The 19,769-nt window shown below is 33.3% G+C and overlaps 1 protein-coding gene across 1 annotated transcript in view; it reads right to left on the bottom strand.

Annotated features, from left to right (window-relative positions):
• The window catches only part of LOC143236949 (store-operated calcium entry regulator STIMATE-like), a 42,462-nt gene extending 23,120 nt beyond the window's left edge, over positions 1–19,342 (bottom strand). Inside the window, exons 1-2 of the mRNA XM_076475666.1 lie at positions 19,028–19,342; positions 4,219–4,267 (exon numbers count right to left, since the gene is read on the bottom strand). Of these exons, the coding sequence (XP_076331781.1) occupies positions 4,219–4,267; positions 19,028–19,193 (215 nt within the window). The 5' untranslated portion in view covers positions 19,194–19,342. The remainder of the gene's footprint in view (positions 1–4,218; positions 4,268–19,027) is intronic.
• Positions 19,343–19,769: the final 427 nt, after the last annotated feature.

Below are 19,769 nucleotides of genomic sequence, written 5' to 3'. Positions count from 1 at the left end.
TGTTCCATTTCCAGACAAGCAATAGCTGAAAAATTCTGTTGATACAGCCAGACCTGAAGCCAATAATGGCACCCAAAGTAGTGGTAATAAAATTAAAAAAGGTTTAAAACACAAACTTCAGAATTCATCTTAAACTATTAAAAATAAGAAAAAACCAATAAAAAAAGTTAGTGTAGCAAACTACTGCAGAAAAAAGTAACTGTAGCAAATGAATAAAGTAAATCATTACTTCTCAAAAAATGAAATGAATGTGTAGTTCAACTCTCTCTCTCATGTAAATCAGCATGGGACTCCTATTCCCTTCTAATGAAGTATAATTTTTCATTAGGCAATGATGAAGTACAGACATCTTCAATTGTGTTCTTTTCACATGCTGTCGTCTATCTGCAAAATTTTTTTTGTATGCCACAGATCTTCAATAAGAATAACTATACATGTGAAAAGAGGTAACATACCATATTGGAAGTAGAACTTTCTAACATTTATGAAAAAATAGTGTGCAACTAAAAAAAAAACAGAATCTGCAAGTGCAGAAAATATCGAAAAATGAAAATCCAAAATCCAACAATAAATGCTATCACAATAAGTAATGTCTTCATAGATATCTCCACTAAAAATGACTATACCTGAAAAGTTCAAGAGCAAAAAAAAATACACATTACACATGAGTGCCCAATCAAGAAGTGACTCGACTGCACTAGGAAGATTTTTCACACTCCTATTGGTGAAGGGTTGTCATGTTCATGTGGAGCAACAGCACATGGAAACCTCAAAGCTAATGGGGAGTAAAAAATTGTATATATATAGAAAGCAACACACCACAAAATCAGGAAAGGAGACATGCAAGAGAAGGTAAGGTATTTTATCAGAAATGTTCATGTCACTAACAAAATATATCCATTTCATCTCAACAGGTCATAACTTTAGTAATTAAATTAAAGTAGCTACCAGACATGAGAGAGTTCAGTACATGTTACTATGTGAAGTTTAGAAGTGTAAAGCAAATGCACTGCATCGTATCTTGCACTGGAAATAAAGCATTAACCCTTAAACATCAAAAATGTTGTAGGTAGCAGCATCAATTGACGATGGCCACCATTTAAGGGTTAGAAGAATTTATGTAGTTTTCAAAAAAGGAAAGTACTACTCTATATATGTTTGTAACTGACTTCCCAAGTGAGACACTTAATAACTTGCATGTTGGATGTCAAGCTTCCTGGCTTTATCTTACTTAATTTTAGACTCCTTGAACTTCATTGCACAGTTAAAGGCATATTTCAATGTAAAAATATGCTCTCTTTATATCCTTGAAAACACATTACAGCTTTCAAAACATCAGATATGCAGTAACATATGAAGAAAAAGGTAAAATATTCCCATCAGTTGTGATATGAAGGATATGCTAAGATGTAAAAGTACGCTGTTATTTCAAGATAATGGCCAAGATGTTGACAGCCTGTCAACTCCATATACTAAATTATGACTAAACGTTTTTGAAACAATACCAATGTATATGCAAGAGGAGAACTCAAACAACAGCCTAATACATTTTGTAAGGCTATGTTGTAAATATGCTCCAAACAGTAGATATTTAATAAGTATTCAAAAATATTTTCTACATCAATGTAGTTGGTTTAAGTATTCTTTCACAATATTATAAGAAATATTCTTAGAGATTTCCTTATCAAATAAGATTTAGCTCAAATGTTTGTCAAAACTAGTAACCTAAACATATATAGCAAATGCTTATATGAGGACTTTATGTCCTAAATAATCTCTTGTTTATAAAAAAGTCCACATCAAATACAAACAAACCACTAGACGAAGGAGTATCAATAATGTACTGATTCATAAATACAAGCAATGACAGTATACTACAAACAGTTATCTAATATTTTCTTATTGTAAGCTTTTAGCTTAAGCAAATCCATGTCATGCTTAACTGGACAGACAAATTCTAATATCAACTTTAACATATACAGTCTAATGAATAAACTCTTAATTATCTTAAAAATAGTTAAATATGAGGGTTAAATAAAAAAATTTGTTTGCCTTTAAGCAAATGGCCAGAAAAAACATTAAAAATATAGTAATGGTAATAATTTTATGGTACAAGTTTCAAATTTTTTCCAAGAAACATGTCAACTAAATGAAGCTATGATCACAATGCAAATGATATTCAAGGTTTTAAAATTCTTATTTCTTATTTTTGCCAAATCAAAAAAAATTAAGCAAAACACTTTTCCATTTTGGAGAAGCACTGGTGGAGAACAAAAATATTTCTCAAACTGGTCCAACTTATGTAAAAGCATGTTCATTTACAAATACACATTTTTTACAACTTCTATTTATTGAACTTTGGTATGATGTTACTATGTTTTCGATACATATTATTTCACTTGTTCAGGGTTTGTTGTGGTGAAATATGACTTGGCATCATAAATGTAGGTCATTGATGGCACTGAAAGCCAAGTGGTTTTACTCTTGGTAAAAGATAGTTAGTGTGGATCTGATTGAGGTGTTTAAGAGTGTAAAGGGAATTGACAGTATTGATGTATCATTTTGTTTCATGCTTAACAGTGAGAACAGTAGGACTAGGGGGAACAAATATAAAATTTAACAGGGTAGGAGTCATCTAGGCTAAAACATTTTTTTTTTTTTTTAAAGTAGTTGGCCTTTCAAATGGATCGTCTTCAGATGTATTGAAGTAAGTTTACAAGAAAGCTTTATAAGTATATGAATAATAAGGGCTGGCTTTCAGATGTTTTTTTTTATTTATTAATTAATAGTTTTAGTTTAGAGGATGAAACAGCAAAGATGGACCAATAGGCCCCACGTTGTCCCAAAACATAATGTTCTAGAATGATATGTGAGGTTTACTATATACATTAGTTTATATCGAGTGTTGAATCTTCATAGTGATAGTTTCATATATCCTAAAACACATGTTTACCTTGTTAAACATGTTAATGTCTAACCAAAGAATTAACATAAAGTACACAAACACACACACACAGCCTTAATGTTAGGTAACAGTCCTTAAATTTTTAGAAACAATGACCACTACCTTCAGTTATATGCATACATAACTTTGAGAAGCTGAGTCAAAAAAACAGTGTGTGACAATGAACACTTCAATTGACAGCTAAGAAATATATAGCCATATATTTTCAGTACTGTTTTAAGCCATATTTTAATGTTTTAATTTAGTTATACAATAAAGAAGCTTTTAACATGATGATGACATTATATTTAGAGATACTATTAAGGCAGTCTTAAAAATACCTAGAAAGTTTGTAAATGTTAATACTCAAGAGACTTTGTGAACTATCTAGAAACAAAGATACATTATGAATACAAAAACTGGTGAAGAATGGAGTTAGTTTATGCTTGTTCAATGATTGAAAAGTTAGAGGAGTATTTATCAATGTTAATTATTGCATACATTCAGTTACTTAATCAATTACCCTTGACATTGTACTTGTTTATCTGCAAATTAGTGACAGTATCATCAGTGAGCAAATTTTTGTTGAAAGTGAACATGTTATTCGTGATTATAAGCCTACAACTTCTTACAAGTGATAATGGTTTGTAGCAAACATTAAGGAAAAATATACCAATTTTCTTACTTATTTTGAATTATTTTCATCATCCTGCTCAATTAAAGAATATTTTACAATGGAATTTTATTTTAAAATTATTAACAAAAAAGGATTAAGTTATTCCCCAGATAGAAGTAAATATTGAATTTAATACCTATATTTACCATCTACAGATGATGAGAAAATAAGGCAGCAGTTTTCATGCAAGCAAGCAAGTGATAAATTTTGAAATGAAGAAATGCAGGAACTACAAACAACTGGACTACTCAAAGGGAAAAAGATTTCTACAGACTTCAACTAAAAATATGATAACTTCAAAACACAAAAGAAAAAGAACTGTAAAATAGCTTTCCATTATTTTTAAATACTTAAAAAAAACTAATAACTTTGCTGAAGTGAGAACTATAACATTTGGAAGATGGGCTCTAATAATATAAATCAAAGCTAATTTTTCACACAGTAAATGAACATTAAAGGAAAGAAACTTAAGTTATAAAAAATTATTTAAAATCAAAAACTTTTCCAGCTACATCAGTATTCAACCAAGAAAAATTTATAGAAAACATTTAGTTATTTTTGAAAAAAACACTTATATATATAGAAAAAAAACACTCACCAAATTATCCATGGTCTCCTCTGTTTTGTGGGTTCACAAAATCGTTTCACTGGAATGAAAATTTTCTAAAAACTACTAATACCAACACTTGGTGTACAGTAAAATCAAATGAATAATTTCTGTTCAGAAGTTAATATTTTAATTGTATGTACATTTTAAAACATTTATATGTACTAACCAATCAGTTTTATCATACATTTTGAAAGTAATTACATACACATGTAAAACTTCATAATACCAGTAGAAGTACTGAAAAGTTTGCATCTTATACAGTTCTCAAGTTTGACATTAAAGAAATTACTGATGAATGGAAGGTTACCAATGTAATCCTTTTCTGAAAAGCTATAGGCTTAAAAATCTGACTTCTGTTAGCATTACCTTGAATGCTATTGTCAGTTATCACTAAAAATGAGCATTTGAAAACTTAGCACAAATACATGCATACAGAACAAAAACACAAGTCAATTATTGTGCAATGAAAGTAAGACATTTGTGAGACTAGCAAAGGAAGTTATTGAAAACAATTACTCGTTTTGCTTATACTTAACTAAAGTTGTACAAATATTCCACTGTCAAAATAATGCCTTCTTCATAATCATTATGTAGAAAGATAAACAGAAAGAACAGGTTGAAGCCAAAGATTTATAAAAATTAAGTATTATGATAGCCTACATAAAAGTAAATTTATCTCTAGGGTTAAAAGTACAAGAAATTTCCTAATGCAGATTATAAAAATAAAATGCCTTCATGAGAGAAGGAAAATGTTTTGATTCTTTTGGCTTAAAAATTTACTTCTCAAATGGTGCAATTGGTAATAGTCAAATAAACCTAATCATAAATATTTTGTTTTTACTGTTTTTATTGTGGGTCTTTGTATCATTTTTCTTCATGGTTTTCCAGTGTTAATCAATCAGCATTTATGTATCTCAAGATGGTTGGTATCAGTATTAAAACTTTTATTAAAATAGAGAACAACTTTTAATAAAAGTTTTAATTCCCATACCAGCTGTCTTGAGATACATTTTTACTTCAAGTGGGTTTCCCATCATCGCAATCAACATTTAATAAGTTTAAAAAAAAGACAGTGAGGGAGTTTTATGCATGCTAAATTTCAGATGTGAAGAAATTTGTTACTTCTTCAAACATGACAATGTGAAAACATAGTTCAGAGTGAAGGTAATAATTTTGTACAGGACCGCATGAACCATAGAGCAGATGTACCAGAACCCCAAGTGGTAAGGGGCCTCTACTGAGAACCTAGGCCATGTTTAATTCTCCTTTTTTAATACATATTTATATTTTACCTCTAATTTGTTCTAGGTCTGCTCATTACAGAGAATATCGATTTGATTGACCTCTTAGCCATAATAAAGAGAAAAATATCAAAATTTTATTTTATTTTTTAAATTACTTCAAACTGTAGCTGAACACAACATATTTGTACACTAAATAGTTTAAAACTTCTTAACCTTACACAACCATTTAGTTAAATTTGATTGTTTTATTTCTTTTTGGACTGTGATTTTTAAAATTAATGCTACAAAAAATAACTGAACCAGGGCCTTAAACTAACTTAATGTGGGCTTATTCTGATATATGGTAATACAGGTTGACAATAATATTATATTAAACCATATACAGTAAAGTAATATGTAGCAGGAATTAAAAACAGTTTTCTTGTATAGCAAACTAATGCAGGTGAAGAATATACTACAGGTATTAGTGTACTAGTACTCTGTATGTTTACAATAACACTGTTGTAAGTTAAATTTTTCAATGTGAAAATCTAAATGACAGCCAGTTATTGGATCATTTTAGAATCAATCAAGTCCTAGAACATACAAGAATAATGATCAAAATAATTTGCAAAGTGTCAAAAAGCATGTCTCAAAATGTAAGTATAAGTGGACAGTTCAGGGATGGAAAATAGTATATTTAAGCTAGCAGTTAATCAACCCATTTTTTTTTTCTGTTGGAGAGTGCATGCATCTTGATCATTGTTAGTTATCACACAAAAACAGTTTCTTGATATGTCAACTGTGTACTATACAAATTAGTTTATTTTTACCTTAACACTATTGCTATATGACAAAAGCCATGCCATTTACTTGTTTATTTGCATTCAAAATTTCATCAAACTACTATTTTTAGGAATTTATAACAATAAGTTTGGTATAAAACTGTTGATTATAATTCAAGTTTTAGTAATATATGTTATTCAATCTCTTAATTTAAAAGTAAATATTAAAAAACACTTAAACATCAATTTTTGTGTGCACATAAGAGGCTGAATGCAGCACTAGTTCAAATTATATGTTTATAATGTCAAAATATTAAGTTTATAGCTTTTATGAATTAGATACTCAAATTACCAATATTAACAAGATAGAATGTGGAAAAAAACCTTCTATCTTTTCCATTTCTCAAGATATTGCTTATGTACTGAATCAAAAACAGTGGCCTGCTTACCTCTTTCCATATTTGAAAATGGTTCTTGCATACATTTACTTCTATCTGACACATGAATAACAAACCAAAAGCTCAGAATATCCCCGAAATAGCTCTCTCAGCAATTTTTACATGCAAGAATGATTTTTTTATTAATTTGAAATAATTTCAAGCAAATAGACCACATCTTTAGTCTGCTCAAAATTTCATTTTTTTTTTTAATTTAATTTTTTAAACCAAAATACAATTTAGTAACCAAACATGGTAAATTATAACAATATTATATGGCATTGATATAGTAATTTATGATTTTTTTGGTTATTCAAATGTATATATAAAGCCTTAAAACATTATTTAATTTCACATCCTTCACATGCAAAATTTCTTTAGGCTTAGCAAGTTATGAGAAGTCGTAACTGAGTGCAAAAGTCATAAGAAGAGATAGCTTTTTGGTTTACTTCTTCATTTACTGTTCTACATATAAAGAAAAATAAACTTAAGATTTGTTTATATAAATAGTAATAATCTATATTCATATATAATATAGAATAACTGAAATGTGACTGTATTTTAGAAAATATTAGTCCAGTAAAACACAACCAAGAGAGGTCACTTTTTAAAGATTAAGGGTTAGTTTTACATTATTGGATATGGTAACACGAGTGCATGTGTCACACCATTGTAACTTTTAAACTGCTAGCCAGGCATAACTGGAAGATCAATACAACAAAATATATACAAGTGTATAAAATAATAAGACTTAAGCCACTTAGACTCATCATTTGTGTTTCATAGTTATAATCTATATTTCCAAATCTTTATGGCAGCTATGAGGTAAAAACAATTGACAAACCTTATGGTGTTAAGGTTGATAAAATAACAGACACAGATGTATCAACCAAGATCTCCAGAATGCAACTTCTTTACTGACTTCAGAGAGCCAACAAACTGCTCTAATCCCTCTTGGATAAAAAAAAGGGAGAAAATTGTCCTAAGGATTTTTCAGCCAAGGAATATAAAAGTTAGAGCAGCTGAGGTACAGGAAACAACCGATGGTGACTGTTGAACAGAGTCCTTTATACATGGTCACTTACCAATTAATTGTTTTCTTTACTATTTATTTTTAATTGAAGAGGAATTCACAAGCAAAAGATAAAGATTCAGTGCCCACTGACCACATCCTTCACAGTCTCATAAGAAGATGCGCTACAATGCCAATCACGGGCACTAGCAATACCAGGGCTTTGTGAACATTATATCCACACACCAAAATCAGACAATGTTCACAACAGCCACTGAGAATGCCCAATACTGGTACTCAGTTGACCCTAACTTAACAGGACCAGCCAACTGACCCTGAAGAGCCACCCCAAGGCCACTTGTATATTGACACTCAAGGTCAAATTGGTGAGTTGTATTGCCCCAAACACTACTCAACCACCAGAATTCTCTCCTCCCATTCATAAGTCACCAGATACCACAAAGATGTTGGTGGATGTTCAGATTTCAGAGGAGATAATAAGAAAATACAGAAACTTCCAAGGAGGGCCAGTCACCATGTACAAGAATCCACCTTGAGGGGAATGGGACAGGAAGAGCTGGCAAAAATTGCCCACAGATAAGGCAGGTTCCACAAAAGGTAATGAAATAATGATGAGAAAAACTTATTTGTAAGGGAAGTACACACCAGGGAATCAACCATTTGATGCATAACAGAAGTAAAAACATGTTTTATAACATCAGCAGTGAACATGTTATGATACCATGATTCATCAAAACCCTATAAGATATTGGTTACGTAATATAATAATAGTACCATGCTACAGGTTGATAATGAAATCTGTTTCATAATAAGCATATACTTTATAAAGTGAGCTAAAGGATAACCACTGAAATTAAGTTTCATGAAGAGAAAGTGCTTCTAGCCACCATAATTAACACAGCTGAAAAAAATGCTTCAAGAGGTTGGTTGGTTTGGTGTTCTATTGTGCAAAGCAACTGAGCTATTTGTGCCAAACATCTGGTAAAAAGTTAAAGTAAAATTATTAAAATTCATAAAAGAAAATTAAGGTAAAGCAAAACAAAGTTTATTTTCTGAATTAAAAACATAAACAGCATTAAATCCAATTTTTATTTAGTAGTCTACAGCAGTATGAAAAAACTACAGTGATATAAGTTGTAAAGGACTTTCTGTAGCATAACTGTAATTATAATAACTTACCAGGATGACTAATGGGTAAGTTCAAAAAACAACAAAGTTCCTCTTTCCAATCCTTACAGAAGCAAGACAGTCAAAGTCCAATAGAGGGTTTTATTTGGAAAAGCTTGTTGTCATGTTGCTCACTCCAAGCCGACTGCCAGCTGGCATGGAGACGAGCCTTAAATACAGGACCATAGTCCATGTATGGAACAGGCACAGCAGTAATAGTGCCAGAGCAGACAGATTTGGCTGCAATGTCAGCAAGCCCATTCATGTCATCTGAAAAAGGCTTCTCTGATTGATGTTTCAAGTTGAATCAGGTGGTCCATGATGGATCTCTGTCTTTGGAACCCATACTGGGTAGACGAGAAGGGGTGTTTGATTTGAGGAACCAAACAAGATGAGCATTAACCATTCTCTTTAAGGTCTTACAGATACAGCTCCTCAAAGTAACTGGACAGTCAGATCCTTCCCAGATTTAGAGAAAGATAGGACAATAGCCTAGCATCAGGAAAAACATTCTCCTGCCAGATCCAGTTAAAAACAATAAGAAAAAGAGCAAGAGAAGCAGGAGATTACATTTTGTAGTGTACATTGTCAGGTCTGACTGATGTACTGCCAGACCAATGAAGGGCTAGTTTGAATTCCACCAGTGTAATGGGACAATTATAGTTATGAAGATAATCAGCTTGAAAGGAAAGAGGTGATCACTCTGCCCAAGTCTTGATGGCTAAAAAGGTGGAGGATGAAGCAGAATGTTAGATACCTGGCAAAAGCTTTAACCTAAAGTATCGGGCAAAGCTCCAGATATTAGCTACTTCCTGACCATCAAAGAGCAAGATCAAGAGGGGGACAGAATTATGTTGCCCACTGACCTTTTGAACCTTGTCCCCATATGACTTTGTAACTGGTGATAGAAGATATGCTGGTTGTGAACTTAGTCCAAGATTCCTTCTGGCTTTGATGTCTTACCCAGCAAGCATGTGCACGGGGCTGTTGGAAAGCAAGGTGGTGCGAGATTCTGGGATACCTAGGAAAAGTATCCCAGGCCCGTTTTTAAGCCTCGGTGCCATGTGGCAGGCAGGATTCCACCACTGACGAGGATGTTGTGGAAAATGTGTCGAGGTTTTAGGAATACATTGAACAGCTGCCTATATAATACACTCAGTTACTGCAGCCACCCAGTCGTCTATTGATGGCTAACAAACGACGGCAGTATCAAGTTCTGCGACAGCAGTGAAAGAAGCCCAGTTTGCTTGATCCAGCTTCCACTAGGGCATACAGGTTGGGTGGTACTGAAAACAGCCAGTCTCTCAAAATTATAGGAAAATGATCACTGCCTCGTGGGTTATTGTAAACCCTTTATGAAAAGTGAATGAATAGTGAAAGGGAGTAAACTGAAAGAACAATAGCAGTAAAGGACTGACTAGGTGCATGAAAATAAGTATATGAGCCAGTACTGGAAAGAAAAATGTTGTGATTAGAAAGCATATGTTCTACAAAGCAACCCCTCCTATCAATAGCAGCACTTTCCCAGAAGGGATGATGTCCATTTAAGTCCCCCAGGATTATAAAGGGAGACAGCAACAGTTCATTGACAGCATCAAGGGCTTATTGATTGTAGGTCTCTCCAGGCAAAAGGTAGAGAGAACAAACAGTGATGGTATGATCCAAGGAAACATGCATGGCTACAGCCTCTAAGGGTGTGTCAAGTGGCAAAGACAGGGAGGACATATGCTCATCAACCAACAGTGCCACCCCTCCATGCACTCGTCAAGCACACAACCTGTCACTTCTGTACAAAGAAAACTGCTGAAAGATGACTGTATCGGCAGGTTTCAAAAATGTTTCCTGTAAAGAAAGACATACAGGATGGTAGAAAGCAATCAGTGCTTTGATGTCAACCAGATTAGAACATAAACCTCAACAGTTCCATTGTATTAATGTGGCCATTTTTATTTATGTGTAGGCAAATTGGATGAAGAGCCCTTCTATTTATGACCATATCTTTTTTCTTTATTCGATGGAGGTCTGTCAACCTCCATGGATCCTGTTGTGTGTTGATTGGGCAGGTCTTTATCATTGGAAGAGGATTCCAGCAACTAAAGACATGAACAAATGATTGTTTTGCATCTTGGGATAGGAAGAAGAAGATGTACCTGACAAAATGCCCATACCCAGAGCCAAAGGAAGTGGATCTTGGGGTTTGCTGGAATGTATGTTAGGGACAGAGATGGGTGTTGATGCTGGTTTATCAACATTTTTTACCACTGAGGTCAAAAGACTTTTCATTTGGAGGCACAGAAAAATCTGTCTGCACTCCCACTGTAGCAGTGGAATGAAGTGCACAACATACATCCGAGAGGAAGTAGTGGACAATAACTTTTGAGCCCCAGGGTAAGTACTGTTTTGAATCATCTTCAAATGATGCACCTTTTTTTCTTCCAACCATTTAGAACAAATACAAAAGCAGGATGGGTGAGAGCCATTGTAATTGATGCAATAAGGGTCAGTTTCACACTCATAGGCATGATGGTCCTCGCCACCACAAAGATCACACATCAAGGAACCACAACATGGTCTTTGAGTGACTGAACCCCTGACACTGAAAACATCTGAAAGAGTTTGGAACGTATAGCCATACCTTGCAATTACATTAACCTGCTTTGATTGTGGAAGGTGGATGCGGTGATGTAAATATCAGAATGAAGACATTGGTCAGCATCATAATTCCATCTTTGTGAGTGGAGATATGACTCACTGCAGAAACTCTTTGGGTGGAGAAACCAGCAAGAATCTCTGACTTGGAGATGTTTTTCAAATCCCTCTCAATAATAATTCATCAAAATGAATTCAAAGTAGCATGAAGTGTAACCTTAGTAGGTGTATCCCCAATCACCTTTGAATGCAAGAGGAGTTCACTGTGCTGAGATGTGGATTTTTCCACCAATATGTCACCAGAGCAAAGTTTTCTGACTGACTTTGGAGAGCCAGCAAATCTCTCTAGCCCCTTATGAATGAAAAAAGGAATCATCTGCCCTAAAGGTTTATATGAAAGAAAATGTAGTGTCAGAAAATAAGGTACAAGTGTTACAGATGTTGAAGATTAATGCTCAGAATCTTCAAGACATGGTCATTTACCTATGGACTGTATTTTCACTATTTTATTTAGGTTTTTATTTGGAAGATCCAAAATGAATATTTAAGTGCCCACTGACCCCACTCATCATGGAGCCCTTATAGGGAATGCACTACAATGCCAAACAAGGACACTGCAGCAATGCCATGATTTTGTGAGCACTATACCCAAACACCAGTATCAGATACAATGTACACAACACCTGTTGAGAACATCCAACACTGGTACTTGGTTAACCCTAGCCCAAGTGGATCAGCTGATTGACACTAGGGGGCCACCCCAAGGCTGCCTGTCTAGAGGAATTCAAGGCCAAAGTGGTGTGTTAGGGTTGAACCCCTCAACCACCTGGATCCTCTCCTCCCCTTCATAGGTTACCACACACAGCAAACATGTGGGTGGATGTTTAGATCCCAGAGGAGGTAAACTGAAAGAATAGAGCCTTCCCTGGGAGGTCCCCATGCCATGTACAGGATTTCACTGAGGGGCTTCAAGAGGAATGACTGCTTCAGGAAGTTTTTCATGTTTGTTATTTGTAACCACTGTTTGAAATAACACAAAGAAAAAATGCATTGGGTAAAGAAGAATATTGCCATAAGGTGGATGGAATAAAATTTTGAAGACAAAAGTAATATAGCACAAAATAAAGAAAAGCTGAAGATCAAAGTGACTAGAAACTGTAAAAGCACAGAAAAAACATATCTGAAGACCACTGAGAAAAGAATAAGCCTATGATTATGTAACAAATGATTGAAAATAAAATCATGGGTTAATGCTCACAAGGATTACTTTACATATGCCATTCTCCTACTGGTAGAGAAGACTTACATCATTATGATGATTGTCAAACTGAATCAATGCACACTGACACATGTAGGAGAGGGACTTTGTTCAAAATATGGCATGCACAAATAACCCTGTGCATTCTATTATCATAGCTGTTGCAGTGCAAAGTAATTGCTCTAAGTGGTGCAGAGTTAAGTAACATCTCTAAAAATAATTCTTAAATGCAAAGGTTAAACTAGCCACACCTCTTTCTGTATCAACTCTTATAATTCCAACCTAAAGCACCATTCACTGCAAAATCCGGAATAGGAAAACTTATTTAGTCTACACCTATTATCACTACTGTTGTAGCTTAAATTGAATACAGTATATAAATATGGCTCTTTACTACAGCCTCTATACTAGCTTTAAAGGCATTTGGAAGCAAACAGTTTTAAAATGCTGCTGCACTAAGTTCTATCAATGGGCAGATTCTTTTCAATTATTTGGTGAAAATGCAAAGTCCAGTCCACATGATAACAACAAATTAATTTATTTCTTCAACAATGTTGTTTACAGCCATGTTTACTTGTAGTCCTGATTTCACTGCTGTGTCATCTCTTAAAGTTGGACCTTAATCATATAAATGTGGTTTCATGCCACACAGTTGGAATTATAAAGCTGTGAACTCAAAGCCAGATCCAAGGTGTAGTGGATAGGGCAAGAGGACTGCAGTATAACCATATAATAGAAATATGATATGAAGGAAATTCCAACCTTATAATTGCAGGATGTTGCATATTGAGCCATGGAGAAAAGGCTAGCAGCACTTAAGTGGACAAACCCTTCCTCCAATCTGAAAAAGCACAAAATGCAACATACTAAACTCAAAACTAAGGGCTCAGGCACTTACCTAAAAGTTACAAGATATCACATGCAAGCCACCTGAATTGCAAGGGAAAAACAAGTAACATCCAAATGAACAAGTCTTTCTCAAACCTAAAAAAGCACAGAGTGCAACAAACCAAACTTAGAATTACTGAGCCATTTCATGCCTCATTCAATCTGAAGAAACAGATAATTACACCAATAAATACAACTATTTGAAGCCTTTAGAGGTAAGCCACATGTATTATCTTCAGATATGAGAAACAGCTGCAATGCATTCATCTTGCAACTGTTACTTTTTTCATTATTTTTCTCAAAACTTGAAATTCACCCATTTAGTAAACTATCCACACTTGCATCACTTTCTACTTCTTATGATCTCCTAAGCACTCTACCACTGTCTAATTTATTCAGGATAACACAATCTCACAGTACATCTTTATCATGCTCTGTTTTTTAAACAGTTTCTAAAAGTGCAAAATGTGAGATGTTTCTCAAATGTGTATCTCATGAAATATACAGTCATGTGAAAAAGTTAGGACACCCTATGAAAGCCTGTGTATTTTTGTAACATTTTTGGATATACAGATATTTAATCCAAGTTTTAACAATACTGAGAAATTATAGGAATATAACTAAACAATTAAAACTGAAGAAAAGACTTAAGATCTTCTGTAAATGTAACATATTCTAACTGAGGAAAAAGTTAGGACACCCCCACATTTATTTCCATTTAAAATGGCTCAACTCACACACAGGTGTATCACACCAGGTGCACATGATTAGAAGATTGTTACTCAGCATTGTGAATTAGGCTTGCCCTATTTAAACCTCAGACATTTAGTTTGGTGTGCTCCTGACTGTTGAAGTGAGAGTGAGCACCATGGTGAGAGCAAAAGAGCTGTCTGAGGCCTTCAGAAAGAAAATTGTAGCAGCTTATGAGTCTGGTAAGGGATTTAAAAAGATCTCAAAGGATTTTGAAATCAGGCATTCCACTGTTTGGAAAATAGTCAACAAGTGGAGGGCTTTCCAAACAACTGCCAACCTGCCCAGGTCTGGTCGTCCAAGCAAGTTCATCCAGAGAGCAGACTGCAAGATGCTAAAAGAGGTCTCCAAACACCCTAACATGTCATCATGGGACCTACAGCAGGCTCTGGCTACTGTTGATGTGAAAGTGCATGCCTCTACAATCAGAAAGAGACAGCACAAGTTTAACTTGCATGAGAGGTGTGCAAGGAGGAAACCTTTGCTCTCTGAGAGAAACATCAAGGCCAGACTGAAGTTTGCCAGAGAGAATGTAGACAAAGACCAGGACTTCTGAATTAATGTTCTTTGGACAGATTAGAACAAAATTGAATTATTTGGACACCAGAACAGAGGACATGTTTGGTGTAAACCAAATACAGCATTCCAGGAAAAGAACTTCATACCAACTGTGAAGCATGGAGGTGGAAGTGTCATGGTTTGGGGCTGCTTTGCTGCAGCAGGACCTGGACAGTTCACAACCATAGAATCCACCATGAATTCTACTGTGTATCAGAGGGTGCTTGAGGATCATGTGAGACTATCTGTAAGAAACTTAAAGCTGAAGCAGAACTGGACCCTACAACATGCCAATGACCCAAAACATACCAGTAAATCCACCAAGGACTGGCTGAAAACTAAGAAATGGAGTCCTGGAATAGCAGAGTCAAAAGCCAGATCTTAATCCCATTGAGATGCTGTGGGGTGACTTAAAACGAGTTGTACATGCAAGAAACCCCTCAAACATCTCATAGCTGAAAGAATTCTGCACTGAGGAGTGGGACAACCTTTCTTCAGACTGACGTTAGAGACTGGTAGATGGTTACAAGAAGAGTCTCACTGCAGTTATTTCAGCCAAAGAGGGTAACACTAACTATTAGGGGGTAGGGTGTCCTAACTTTTTCCTCAGTTAGAATATACATTTTTGTATAATTACATTTACAGAAGATCTTGAAAAGTCTTTTCTTCAGTTTTAATTGTTTAGTTTTAATTATTCCTATAATCTCTCAGTATTGTTGAAATTGAGATTAAATATCTATATATCCAAAAATGCTACAAAAATACACAGGCTTTCATAGGGTGTCCTAACTTTTTCACATGACTGTATGTATCCTTCTTCTTAAATTCATCTTTACCCATGATTACAATTTAGTTTTTATAATATTGCTTTCATTCTACATCAAAAAGTACCTCCAATAATGCATGTAAATAAACCTTATCACTGTACTATCACTAGTCACATGAAGAAATGTTTTTGTCATATGCAAGCACACAACAATATTACTAATCAAATACAGTTAAACAAATATAATTTCTTGTTATTAAAGAAATACACACACTAAGTAAAATACAATACAACTTGCAGCAGACATCAGATTAGTTGATGACATAGTTTATTACAATAATGTAAAATTAGTTTCTAATATCACATTGAAAACATCTCTAATGCACTTCAGTATAGGTTTTACAGACTTCACTGGTACTTAGGTATACAAATATACCTCTCATAAACTACATTAGTTTGTGAAAAAACAAACAAAAAAAAGAACCTACTTGCCAGCACTTGATATAATTGACTTATTTTAATTACAAAAAGAAACATCTAGCAAAATTATTGCAATATTTTATGTTTATTACATTCTTACTTTCCTGGATTATTATTTGCATATACTTTCTCCTAAACATACAGAAATCATACTTGTCTTTGAAATTATTACTTTCTTAATAAAAAGAGAAAATAAATATTATATCAAAAGTGATAAGAATTCTCCACACAATTTGTGAAATGGAAGTGAAATACTCCTGTAGCAATTGAGAGGACTAGTCACATTTGTTAACCAATTAATCAACAATCTCATTAAAATTTATTTATTTATTTGTACAGTGTTCGTCTAACAATGGTATGTACAAGTAAAAATTTAGAAATGGATGTTGTTAACCAGTTATCTTCCCCATAGTCAGCAGTTAAATACTTTTGAAAGTAGCTTCATTTTAAGAAAGACAAGTTAACCCATTTTCTACTACCACTATATATAACCAATTTTCCTGTAAGAAAACTATATCCCTGACATGTTTAACCTTTTCTTAAACTCCCTTATCATCACAGCTTTTATCACAAAACTATTCCATAGGTTGACCATCTTATTAGGAAAGCAACCCATGAAATCGTAACAAGGATAAATTGCCTTAACAAACTGTTTATTTTCCAGATAATTTTACTTACTTGGATGATGGAAAGAGTGTGGATTTGATATACTTTCTGATGTACACTTTTCAAACATTTTTGATAAGACACATTATTTAAGATAAGCAAAGAAAATCACAGTGGTGGTTTGGATAAAATACTGTAGTTAACTGGACTGTAATGTTACTTTTTGTCTTTTATTATTTATATTAACAATATTCTTTGGAGAATAATTCACAAACTGGTAAAGTTGGTTAATAGATTAAAGTTATGGGTATTTTTAATTATATTAAGAATGTTGGAAAACCATAGATTGAATTGTATTAAAAGGTAAATTAGGAAAAAAAACAGATTACAAATGTTCTTTAACTGTAGTAAATGGAAGGTAATGCATTTTGGTTCTGATCATTTGAGTTACATGTTTAATATCCATGGTTTATACAAACAAAACAAATGCATATTTAATTATAGGAGCACAATTAATGGGCATTTAAGCATTGCAAATTCCACAACCTTTCAGCTTTGTAAAAAAAAACACAATCAAAGGTTATTAACACATGGCAAATATTCTGAAAGTGAATTCATATAAATGCAAAACTCATTGAAAGATCATCGTGAGTGAATGGTACTGCAGTGCCATCTATTATACTGTTCTCAAAGAATGGGATCTAATTCCTCACCATATCAGGAACTTGCAGATTCCTAATGCTACTGAAAATAACTGAAGAAGTTCTAACACTTTAAAGTGGAGCCGCACTTTACCAAGCTACTAAGAAGGATGTCACATTGTATGTGCAGATGTATCACCATGTCAAGAAAATGAAAACCAATTAATAAAAATATTTTGGATTATAAATGAACCTAACATTTGTCTGTGTCAATATGCATTATGCAAATATGTCATTATACATAATTTGTTTTTTCAAGTAAACTATCTTTATTTGATAGGGAGAGGGGATGCTCAGGTTTTTGTCCCTGCTATACATATAAAGTTGGACTTTGTGAACCTGACGATGACCGAAGAAGGTCGAAACGTTATTCGCTCTTCTATGTAAAGTGTTTTCTCAGCCCAAACGAGCCGTTTTTGCATATAAAAAGTTGGACTTGTTTCATAAATGCACAGGTATGTAGCAATTCAGCAATAAATGAACACTTAATTTTCTATTAACACCCAAAAATTAGGCAGAGAGTTTTTTAGCACCCAAAACTCTCTTTCAGTACCTATAAATGTTGATGACTTAGTTTATGTGGCACTTAAAAAAATGTTAGTTACATGCATTCTAATGTGTTATCATGATGCAAATGGCTACATTTAATATACTTTTTTTTTTATTGGAGTTATTGTTGCATCTTTGTATCTATTAACTCCTGTCAACATGTTCTTTCTTAAGTTCTTAATATATTGTAAGGAAATAGCTGATGCCTCAATTATTATCTTTACAAAATTACTTATAATCCATATTTTTTATGAAATTTTGGACATGACTTGCACACTCCACTTTCAGAACCACCTTCCAAAATGCAAACGGTAAATTTAGTGTTTCACTGCAAAATATCAAAAATTTATTTTTGATGATAGCTGAATGATGTTACAATATATATCACAAATGTCATGTTATGGACCTGCCACTTTATTTTATGCCTATCATTTCACATTCAAAAAGTTATTAGTAGGTTCCTGCTTTTTATATATGGTAACTCTTTATCAGAATATGCAACTCAATGTCACTTAATAAAACATAATCCCATAATAAAGTGATCATTATAACAATTTTAATATTTTATATAAAAACAATCAATTTGATATTTTCATAAAAAGCTTTTATTACTAATGTACACAATATAAATAACCAAGACTTTGTGCTTATGACTATGTAGCTTTTTCCAATCAAGGTACTGAAACTGAAATAAAGATTATATAAAACATAACAATTTTAATATTTTATATAAAAACAATCAATTTGATATTTTCATAAAAAGCTTTTATTACTAATGTACACAATATAAATAACCAAGACTTTGTGCTTATGACTATGTAGCTTTTTCCAATCAAGGTACTGAAACTGAAATAAAGATTATATAAAACATAACTCGTCTAACACAATTCCACAAAATTCAACATCTACAACCATGAAATTATTAAAGAAAAAATACTTAAACTTACATATAAGACACGTGAAAGCTAAACCAGCCAATACTCCTTGAATAAACCAACCAAAAGAATCCGTCAGTGCTCCATGTGTACAATGGATTTCAGGATTAAAACTGACTGCTTGCGAGCATAAACTTGTTGGACTTTGATCTTGAGTTTGACAATCTAATGTGGGCATTATTCTAAGTTTTTATAATTATTAACATTCGGCCTAGTATTCACTCTAATTTTGCACACTCCGGAATTCAATGTACAAATCGAAAATCAAGTTTTCTTTCACATCCATTTTTTCACCATAACTCATTATATTAGTTGCTGCACCTCTGTAATTATAAGTGCCATCTACATACTTATAAAAATGTAATCTTCGAAAACTATATAAATAAATTATTTCTGTCACAGGACAAAAAATGTAATAATATATAACGGGAAAAACACTAAACCTAATAAATATACAATTAAACGTGATGTGGTAATGCTGTTTTATTCGACCAAATATTAGTTGCTTTTTTATGTATTGACGATCCATGCCTCTATAAATTATACAGTAAGTAATTAAGCAACGTTGCCTCAACTTAAATTAGATTCTCAGCCTTTTCTTCAGAGTGCAGACCCATTCGACGTCAACGAAGTTCTCACGGACCTACAAAAAATTATGATTTGGCCCTAGGACCTTAAGCAATGCTATTGCTGTTTTTTCTACATTTTTATATAATTTATTGACTGTTTGTTTGTGATGATTGTCAAAGAGATC

The sequence above is a fragment of the Tachypleus tridentatus genome, chromosome 13 (assembly GCF_004210375.1).
Source record: "Tachypleus tridentatus isolate NWPU-2018 chromosome 13, ASM421037v1, whole genome shotgun sequence".
Classification (NCBI taxonomy): domain Eukaryota; kingdom Metazoa; phylum Arthropoda; class Merostomata; order Xiphosura; family Limulidae; genus Tachypleus; species Tachypleus tridentatus.
This window is presented reverse-complemented; position numbering and strand designations above follow the sequence as displayed.